Genomic DNA, 11,479 nt, shown 5'->3' on the forward strand with positions numbered 1-11,479 from the left:
CCCATCCCCATCACATGTAGTCACCTCTCACCCTGGCAATACAGCCCCATCCCCATCACATGTAGTCACCTCTCACCCCGGCAATACAGCCCCATCCCCATCACATGTAGTCACCTATCACCCTGGCAATGTCACCCCATCCCCATCACATGTCGTCACCCATCACCCTGGCAATACAGCCCCATCCCCATCACATGCAGTCACCCATCACCCTGGCAATACAGCCCCATCCCCATCACATGTAGTCACCTTTCACCTTGGCAATGTCACCCCATCCCCATCACATGTAGTCACCCATCACCCTGGCAATGAAGTCTCATCCCCATCACATGTAGTCACCTATCACCCTGGCAATGTCGCCCCATCCCCATCACATGTAGTCACCCATCACCCTGGCAATGTCGCCCCATCCCCATCACATGTAGTCACCCATCACCCTGGCAATACAGCCCCATCCCCATCACATGTAGTCACCTATCACCCTGGCAATGAAGTCTCATCCCCATCACATGTAGTCACCTATCACCCCGGCAATGTCACCCCATCCCCATCACATGCAGTCACCTCTCACCCTGGCAATACAGCCCCATCCCCATCACATGTAGTCACCTCTCACCCTGGCAATACAGCCCCATCCCCATCACATGTAGTCACCTATCACCCTGGCAATGAAGTCTCATCCCCATCACATGTAGTCACCTCCCACCCTGGCAATACAGCCCCATCCCCATCACATGTAGTCACCTCTCACCCTGGCAATGTCGCCCCATCCCCATCACATGTAGTCACCTATCACCCTGGCAATGTCACCCCATCCCCATCACATGCAGTCACCTCTCACCCTGGCAATACAGCCCCATCCCCATCACATGTAGTCACCTATCACCCTGGCAATGTCACCCCATCCCCATCACATGCAGTCACCTCTCACCCTGGCAATACAGCCCCATCCCCATCACATGTAGTCACCTATCACCCTGGCAATGTCGCCCCATCCCCATCACATGTAGTCACCCATCACACAGGCAATACAGCCCCATCCCCATCACATGTAGTCACCCATCACCCTGGCAATACAGACCCATCCCCATCACATGTAGTCACCTCTCACCCTGGCAATACAGCCCCATCCCCATCACATGTAGTCACCCATCACCCTGGCAATACAGCCCCATCCCCATCACATGTAGTCACCTATCACCCTGGCAATGTCACCCCATCCCCATCACATGCAGTCACCTCTCACCCTGGCAATGTTACCCCATCCCCATCACATGTAGTCACCTCTCACCCTGGCAATACAGCCCCATCCCCATCACATGTAGTCACCTATCACCCTGGCAATGTCGCCCCATCCCCATCACATGTAGTCACCCATCACCCAGGCAATACAGCCCCATCCCCATCACATGTAGTCACCCATCACCCTGGCAATACAGACCCATCCCCATCACATGTAGTCACCCATCACCCTGGCAATGAAGTCTCATCCCCATCACATGTAGTCACCTATCACCCTGGCAATGTCACCCCATCCCCATCACATGTAGTCACCTATCACCCTGGCAATGTCACCCCATCCCCATCACATGTAGTCACCCATCACCCTGGCAATGAAGTCTCATCCCCATCACATGTAGTCACCCATCACCCTGGCAATGTCGCCCCATCCCCATCACATGTAGTCACCCATCACCCTGGCAATGTCGCCCCATCCCCATCACATGTAGTCACCTATCACCCTGGCAATGTCGCCCCATCCCCATCACATGTAGTCACCCATCACCCTGGCAATGTCGCCCCATCCCCATCACATGTAGTCACCCATCACCCTGGCAATGTCGCCCCATCCCCATCACATGTAGTCACCTATCACCCTGGCAATGTCGCCCCATCCCCATCACATGTAGTCACCCATCACCCTGGCAATGTCGCCCCATCCCCATCACATGTAGTCACCTATCACCCTGGCAATGTCGCCCCATCCCCATCACATGTCGTCACCTATCACCCTGGCAATGTCGCCCCATCCCCATCACATGTAGTCACCCATCACCCTGGCAATGTCGCCCCATCCCCATCACATGTAGTCACCCATCACGCTGGCAATGTCGCCCCATCCCCATCACATGTAGTCACCCATCACCCTGGCAATACAGCCCCATCCCCATCACATGTAGTCACCCATCACCCTGGCAATGTCGCCCCATCCCCATCACATGTAGTCACCTATCACCCTGGCAATACAGCCCCATCCCCATCACATGTAGTCACCTATCACCCTGGCAATACAGCCCCATCCCCATCACATGTAGTCACCTATCACCCTGGCAATACAGCCCCATCCCCATCACATGTAGTCACCTATCACCCTGGCAATACAGCCCCATCCCCATCACATGTAGTCACCCATCACCCTGGCAATGTCACCCCATCCCCATCACATGTAGTCACCTATCACCCTGGCAATGTCACCCCATCCCCATCACATGTAGTCACCTATCACCCTGGCAATGTCGCCCCATCCCCATCACATGTATTCACCCATCACCCTGGCAATGTCTCCCCATCCCCATCACATGTAGTCACCTATCACCCTGGCAATGTCGCCCCATCCCCATCACATGTCGTCACCTATCACCCTGGCAATGTCGCCCCATCCCCATCACATGTAGTCACCCATCACCCTGGCAATGTCGCCCCATCCCCATCACATGTAGTCACCCATCACGCTGGCAATGTCGCCCCATCCCCATCACATGTAGTCACCCATCACCCTGGCAATGTCGCCCCATCCCCATCACATGTAGTCACCTATCACCCTGGCAATACAGCCCCATCCCCATCACATGTAGTCACCTATCACCCTGGCAATACAGCCCCATCCCCATCACATGTAGTCACCTATCACCCTGGCAATACAGCCCCATCCCCATCACATGTAGTCACCTATCACCCTGGCAATACAGCCCCATCCCCATCACATGTAGTCACCCATCACCCTGGCAATGTCACCCCATCCCCATCACATGTAGTACCCTATCACCCTGGCAATGTCACCCCATCCCCATCACATGTAGTCACCTATCACCCTGGCAATACAGCCCCATCCCCATCACATGTAGTCACCTATCACCCTGGCAATACAGCCCCATCCCCATCACATGTAGTCACCTATCACCCTGGCAATGTCACCCCATCCCCATCACATGTAGTCACCTATCACCCTGGCAATGTCACCTCATCCCCATCACATGTTGTCACCTATCACCCTGGCAATACAGCCCCATCCCTATCACATGTAGTCACCTATCACCCTGGCAATGAAGTCTCATCCCCATCACATGTAGTCACCCATCACCCTGGCAATGTCGCCCCATCCCCATCACATGTAGTCACCTATCACCCTGGCAATGTCACCCCATCCCCATCACATGTAGTCACCCATCACCCTGGCAATGTCACCCCATCCCCATCACATGTAGTCACCCATCACCCTGGCAATGTCACCCCATCCCCATCACATGTAGTCACCCATCACCCTGGCAATGTCGCCCCATCCCCATCACATGTAGTCACCTATCACCCTGGCAATACGGCCCCATCCCCATCACATGTAGTCACCTCTCACCCTGGCAATACAGCCCCATCCCCATCACATGTAGTCACCTATCACCCTGGCAATTAAGTCTCATCCCCATCACATGTAGTCACCTATCACCCTGGCAATGTCACCCCATCCCCATCACATGTAGTCACCTATCACCCTGGCAATGTCACCCCATCCCCATCACATGTAGTCACCTATCACCCTGGCAATGTCACCCCATCCCCATCACATGTAGTCACCCATCACCCAGGCAATACAGCCCCATCCCCATCACATGTAGTCACCCATCACCCTGGCAATACAGACCCATCCCCATCACATGTAGTCACCTATCACCCTGGCAATGTCACCCCATCCCCATCACATGTAGTCACCCATCACCCAGGCAATACAGCCCCATCCCCATCACATGTAGTCACCCATCACCCAGGCAATACAGCCCCATCCCCATCACATGTAGTCACCTATCACCCTGGCAATGTCACCCCATCCCCATCACATGTCGTCACCTATCACCCTGGCAATGAAGCCTCATCCCCATCACATGTAGTCACCTATCACCCTGGCAATACAGCCCCATCCCCATCACATGTAGTCACCTATCACCCTGGCAATGTCACCCCATCCCCATCACATGTAGTCACCTCTCACCCTGGCAATACAGCCCCATCCCCATCACATGTAGTCACCTATCACCCTGGCAATGTCACCCCATCCCCATCACATGTAGTCACCTATCACCCTGGCAATGTCACCCCATCCCCATCACATGTAGTCACCTATCACCCTGGCAATACAGCCCCATCCCCATCACATGTAGTCACCTATCACCCTGGCGATGTCACCCCATCCCCATCACATGTAGTCACCTATCACCCTGGCAATGTCACCCCATCCCCATCACATGTAGTCACCTATCACCCTGGCAATACAGCCCCATCCCCATCACATGTAGTCACCTATCACCCTGGCAATGTCACCCCATCCCCATCACATGTAGTCACCTATCACCCTGGCAATGTCACCCCATCCCCATCACATGTTGTCACCTATCACCCTGGCAATACAGCCCCATCCCTATCACATGTAGTCACCTATCACCCTGGCAATAAAGTCTCATCCCCATCACATGTAGTCACCCATCACCCTGGCAATGTCGCCCCATCCCCATCACATGTAGTCACCTATCACCCTGGCAATGTCACCCCATCCCCATCACATGTAGTCACCCATCACCCTGGCAATGTCACCCCATCCCCATCACATGTAGTCACCCATCACCCTGGCAATGTCACCCCATCCCCATCACATGTAGTCACCCATCACCCTGGCAATGTCGCCCCATCCCCATCACATGTAGTCACCTATCACCCTGGCAATACGGCCCCATCCCCATCACATGTAGTCACCTCTCACCCTGGCAATACAGCCCCATCCCCATCACATGTAGTCACCTATCACCCTGGCAATTAAGTCTCATCCCCATCACATGTAGTCACCTATCACCCTGGCAATGTCACCCCATCCCCATCACATGTAGTCAGCTATCACCCTGGCAATGTCACCCCATCCCCATCACATGTAGTCACCTATCACCCTGGCAATGTCACCCCATCCCCATCACATGTTGTCACCTATCACCCTGGCAATACAGCCCCATCCCTATCACATGTAGTCACCTATCACCCTGGCAATGAAGTCTCATCCCCATCACATGTAGTCACCCATCACCCTGGCAATACAGCCCCATCCCCATCACATGTAGTCACCCATCACCCTGGCAATGTCACCCCATCCCCATCACATGTAGTCACCTATCACCCTGGCAATGTCACCCCATCCCCATCACATGTAGTCACCTCTCACCCTGGCAATACAGCCCCATCCCCATCACATGTAGTCACCTATCACCCTGGCAATGTCGCCCCATCCCCATCACATGTAGTCGCCCATCACCCAGGCAATACAGCCCCATCCCCATCACATGTAGTCACCCATCACCCTGGCAATACAGACCCATCCCCATCACATGTAGTCACCTATCACCCTGGCAATGTCACCCCATCCCCATCACATGTAGTCACCCATCACCCAGGCAATACAGCCCCATCCCCATCACATGTAGTCACCCATCACCCAGGCAATACAGCCCCATCCCCATCACATGTAGTCACCTATCACCCTGGCAATGTCACCCCATCCCCATCACATGTCGTCACCTATCACCCTGGCAATGAAGCCTCATCCCCATCACATGTAGTCACCTATCACCCTGGCAATGTCACCCCATCCCCATCACATGTAGTCACCTATCACCCTGGCAATGTCACCCCATCCCCATCACATGTAGTCACCTATCACCCTGGCAATGAAGCCTCATCCCCATCACATGTAGTCACCTATCACCCTGGCAATGTCACCCCATCCCTATCACATGTAGTCACCTATCACCCTGGCAATGTCACCCCATCCCCATCACATGTAGTCACCTATCACCCTGGCAATGTCACCCCATCCCCATCACATGTAGTCACCTATCACCCTGGCAATGTCACCCCATCCCCATCACATGTAGTCACCTATCACCCTGGCAATGTCACCCCATCCCCATCACATGTAGTCACCTATCACCCTGGCAATGTCACCCCATCCCCATCACATGTAGTCACCTATCACCCTGGCAATGAAGCCTCATCCCCATCACATGTAGTCACCTATCACCCTGGCAATGTCACCCCATCCCCATCACATGTAGTCACCTATCACCCAGGCAATGTCACCCCATCCCCATCACATGTAGTCACCTATCACCCTGGCAATACAGCCCCATCCCCATCACATGTAGTCACCCATCACCCTGGCAATGAAGCCTCATCCCCATCACATGTAGTCACCCATCACCCTGGCAATGAAGCCTCATCCCCATCACATGTCGTCACCCATCACCCTGGCAATGAAGCCTCATCCCCATCAATGACATCATAACCCCCGCCATCGGCTGACAATGACGTCACCAGCAGTCCCACACTCTCCCGGACAATTACGTCATTTCGCCGCCACTCTGACGTCACTCACCTCGGTCAGGGGCCTTTTCTTCCCCACAGGCGGCCACGACAACGGGGAATTTCGGGGAGGCCCGCTCTCCGCCTCAGTCCGAGCCTGGGTCTCCTCAATCAGCTTCACTGCAGCCAAGTGCAACTTGTGGCGGGCTCGCTTCACTTTCCCCACCATGGTCGCGGCCCTCCTGCGGCCCCTCGCAGTCTCTCTCGCCGCCTCCTGCCGCTCCGACAGCCCTCGCTTCCCCCGTTTGTTGTTATGGGCAATACACGTGCAGAGCTCGTCCTTCCATAAAACCGTCCGGCCGGCCTCAGCGAGTCAGCACAACAGTTCCGGATCATTTGACACCGCCCCCAATTTAAACTTTAAAGATACACAATACAAGTTTAATACATAATAAAGAAATCATATCGCCATGAGATTTAATCTTTATGCAGCAACATATATCCCAAATACAAAGGAAAGAAAGAGTCGAAGAAACAATCATTTGGGAAAACATGTAAATAGATGGACGATTTCTTCCAAAGATACACAAACATGTCAACAGATTGTCTCTGCAAATATGGTTTGTTTCTGACTCAGTCCGGATGCAGTTTTTAATCGATTTCCCTTCAAAACTTCTTTCTGTACGATTAAACAAAAGACTTGGCTCCAACTTAGAGTTCCTCTGGAATTTGAAAATAGAACCTTTTCCCCACTTCCTTCTGGGTTATGACCTGAAAGCAGTAACAAACCAAACATCAGAATTGAAGCCACAATTTCCTATCCTGCTGGCTTTTGGACTGAATCCTCTCCCTTCTTCTTCTCATTCCACTACTTCTTCAAGACGTGTTGAATTACCATAATTGCTCCCACACCTTGTTACTGATTTAAATTTCACCTTGCAAAGATAGCACGGGCCCCTCCAAGGAAATATTATCATAGAGAATGGAACAAGCGAGAGAGATTCTTTGCAAAAAGCATCAGCATTTGAGTTGGGGAAAAGTCTAGCAATTAAACCTTCAGGATGGAAAAAGAGTGGAAAGGGCCAAGAGGAACATTTGCTTGGAGGGTCAGAAAGACAGCTGCTGATGTTTCTTTACAATAAAGCTCTGTTTCTCAGCTCTAATGGTGGATTTGGAGATAAAGCTGCCAGGTTTATTTGGCTTAGTGTCCAGTTTTTCCCTTATGCCCTTGTGAAGTGCCTTGGGACATCTTTTCTATGTTAAAGATGCTATATACTGACCTACTGTTCCCACTAGTTTTTCAGCTGTATTTTGCTACAGTGTGGCTCCTGGACAGAAATTCACTCTGCTGGGCTGTAGTCCATTTCTCTGCCACTTCTGGATCTTACAGTAACCTCCAACTTCACCACCATTTTTCTGCCCCGTGATCGATTCTGCCTCTTCTTTCCCACAGAAATAACTCCAGCAGTGCGTCCTCCGATACTCTACCCTTCAAATAGATTCTAGACTCACCCTCCACACCTATCTCCGAACCTGGATGTCAGTTTGTCGATGCTCCAAGCTGACTCCACCCTGTACGTCAACTTTATCCCACCACAGGACCTCTGACCTTGGACTCCCTCCGACTATCTCCTCTCTAGTTCCTGTGTATTACCTGGACATATCTATCCCAATCTTGCTATGTAACTACACCTGTATAACTTGAGTTTATCTGTGTCCATTCTCCTGCACGTTTTGGTGACGATCCGACCCCGAGCCCATCACTTCGATTTCCTTTTTTTTCACCCTTTCATCTTCTTTTCTCTTTACCCCTCCTCGGCCCCTCTTTCCTGTCGCCATGCCACTTTTCATTTCTCTCCTCTCGGGTACTCTGCCTCCCAAAATCCCTACCCCAACCATTCAGCACTCCTCGACCTTCCTACTCTCTTGCCACCATCCCAGACATGATTCTCTCTTAGATAAGTCTACAGCTTCCCTCTGTGCCTCTCTTGACATCCTCCGAAGGGCCCATCGAGGCACTCGTCGCTGCCTCCTTACGAGCAGCAGCCCCAACTGCCCCATCCTACTCTCTCACCAACTTTCCCACCCAGCGTGCGCGCTGGGGGCCAATCTTGCTAATCTCCTTCCCATCCCACTCACCCCTCCCAGCGCTGACCCTATGGACTTTGCCAGCGGATCAGCTATCCCTGCCCCTCTCTGCATCTCCCTCCAGAATGTCCGTTCACTTGTGAACAAGGCTCTTGCCGTCCATGAGCTTATCGTGGATGATTGCATCGACATCGTGGCCTTGATGGAAAGTTGGCTGATGGCTAATGACACCTTCCCCCTGAATGAAGCCTCCTCACCTGGCTATACCTTCCGCCATTTGCCCTACCCAAACCTCCGCGGTGGTGGTGTGGCCTTTATCACCAAATCACAACTTGGTCTGTCCCCCTACTCCTTTGGCATCTCACCTTGTTTCACTCCTCTCACCTCGCCTTTAAAATCCTCGTTCTCTACCACCCACCCAAGTACCACGCCAAGTTTCTCGTCGAGATATTTTCACTGATTCCTCCCTCAGCCTCTGCACCGAGCGACTTCTCATCCTCAGTGATTTCAACCTCCATCTCAACTCATCATGTTCTCTCTCCTCTTTCTCTGCCCTCTTATCCTCCCTTAATCTCTCGCTCCACATAAACTCCCCTACTATTCACGGCCACCCCTTCGACCTTGCCATCTCACGTGGCTTCTCTACTCTCATTGTGTCAATTATGGTTAAGGCCACCTCTGATCACTTCCTTGTATCCCTCTCCATCCACATCCCCCTCCCCCCGCCCAACTCCACTTCCTTCTGTGTCCGCCCCTGGAAAAAACTTTCCCCCAAGTCACTTACAGCTGCACTTTCAAGTTCCCAACTGTCTAGCCTTTGGCCCTCCATTCACCACGACATTTTGCAGCGACCAATCTGCTCAATCACATCCTCATCTCTACCCTTGATGCCCTTGTTCCCATTAAAACCATTACCATCTCTCACTCGAGTTTCTCTCCTATCTCCCCTCATGCTCTCTGCAACCTTATTTAATCCATGAAACCCACCTCCTGCTCCCTTGACCCTATTCCCACCAAACTGCTGATCACACAACTTTCCTTTCTGGCTCCCAGTTCTGCTTCCTTGGGAGGCAGACTTGAATGTTTATGGCAGACAACTGGTTTAGCCATTCATCGCCAGATCTGGCTGGATCCCATAAAACACTATCAGGTTCTGCTCTTCTCTGCCAAAACTGCTCACTATTCCAGGATCATCCTGGAATGCAAAGCTAACCCCTGGCTTCTCTTCTCCACTACAAAACATCTTCTTAAATACCTCCCCCTGCCCCCTCCACCCTCACCTCCAACAACAAGTGCGAGGGGCTCATGGACTTCTTTGTCACTAAGATTGAGACCATCCCTTCAGTTGCCTCTGCCGCTTCTCTCCCTTCCCCCAATCCATAAAGTCAAACTTCCCCTAAGGTTCCTCCCTGCCCTAGCCCTGAACTAACATCTTTCTCTAGTTTCTCTCCTATTTTCCCTCATGCCCTCTCCAAGCTCATCTTATCCATGAAACCCATCTCCTGCTCCCTCTACCCTATTCCCACCAAACTGCTGATCACACAACTTCCTGTTTTTGTTAAAGGTTCCCTCTCCTCAGGTACTGTCCCCCTCCTCTTCAAATCTGCTGTCATCACCCCCCTCCTCAAAAAACCCACCCTTGACCCCTCTGCCCTTGCAAACTACCACCCCATCTCCAACCTCCCTTTCTTCTCAAAAGTCCTTGAACGTGTTGTCACCTCCCAAATCCATGCCCGTCTTTCCCACAACTTTATGTTTGAACCCCTCCAATCAGGTTTCCGCCCCGCCACAATACTGAAACGGCCCTTATCAAAGTCACAAATGACATCCTATGTGACTGTGACGATGGTAAACTATCCCTCCTCATCCTTCTCGACCTGTCTGCAGACTACGACACAGTTGACCACACCGTCCTCCTCCAACGCCTCTGCTCCGTCATCCAGCTGGGTGGGACTGTCATCGCCTGGTTTCATTCCTATCTATCCTGTCATAGTCAGAGAATCACCTGCAATGGCTTCTCTTCCTGCTCCTGCACCGTTACCTCTGGAGTCCCCCAAGGATCTATCCTTGGCCCCACCCATTTCTCATCTGCATGCTGCGCCGAGGCAGCATCATCTGAAATCACAACGTCAGGTTCCACACGTGCGCTGACGACACACAGTTCCACCTCACCACCACTTCTCTCGACCCTCCACTGTCTACCACATTCCTTCTCACGTTAGTGTTAAGTTAGTGCAAATATTTATTTAATTGGTTAAGTGTTGGTGGTTAGTGTAAGTGGCTGCAGAGATAGTCGAGCGCCAAGGGTAAGTCAGTAAGTACTTCATTCATTGGTTAGTGTTTTTAGTGGTTATTGTTGTTATTGGGGATAAAAGGAGTGGGAGCGGAGGCCTGAGAGCAGACAGAGCGGGACCAGCGACCGAGAGCAGAGCGGGGATATAAAGGAGAGGGACCAGTGACCGAGAGCAGAGCGGGGATATAAAGGAGAGGGACCAGTGACCGAGAGCAGAGTGGGGATATAAAGGAGAGGGACCAGTGACGGAGAGCAGAGTGGGGATATAAAGGAGAGGGACCAGTGACCGAGAGCAGAGTGGGGATATAAAGGAGAGGGACCAGTGACCGAGAGCAGGGCGGGGATATAAAGGAGAGGGACCAGTGACCGAGAGCAGGGCGGGGATATAAAGGAGAGGGACCAGTGACCGAGAGCAGAGCGGGGATATAAAGGAGAGGGACCAGTGACCGAGAGCAGAGTGGGGATATAAAAGAGAGGGACCAGTGA

General features: G+C 52.4%; 1 protein-coding gene across 3 annotated transcripts in view; it reads right to left on the reverse strand.

The window, feature by feature from the left end:
* The window catches only part of slx9 (SLX9 ribosome biogenesis factor), a 135,878-nt gene extending 128,905 nt beyond the window's left edge, over positions 1 to 6,973 (reverse strand). For 2 of the 3 annotated variants that reach the window (XM_067988005.1, XM_067988006.1), the window contains exon 1: positions 6,686 to 6,973. In XM_067988005.1, the coding sequence (XP_067844106.1) occupies positions 6,686 to 6,841 (156 nt within the window). In that variant the 5' untranslated portion in view covers positions 6,842 to 6,973. The remainder of the gene's footprint in view (positions 1 to 6,685) is intronic. The other variant, XM_067988007.1, reaches the window with a different exon arrangement.
* Between the last annotated feature and the right edge of the window lie 4,506 nt (positions 6,974 to 11,479).

Source organism: Heptranchias perlo, chromosome 7 (assembly GCF_035084215.1).
Source record: "Heptranchias perlo isolate sHepPer1 chromosome 7, sHepPer1.hap1, whole genome shotgun sequence".
NCBI lineage: Eukaryota > Metazoa > Chordata > Chondrichthyes > Hexanchiformes > Hexanchidae > Heptranchias > Heptranchias perlo.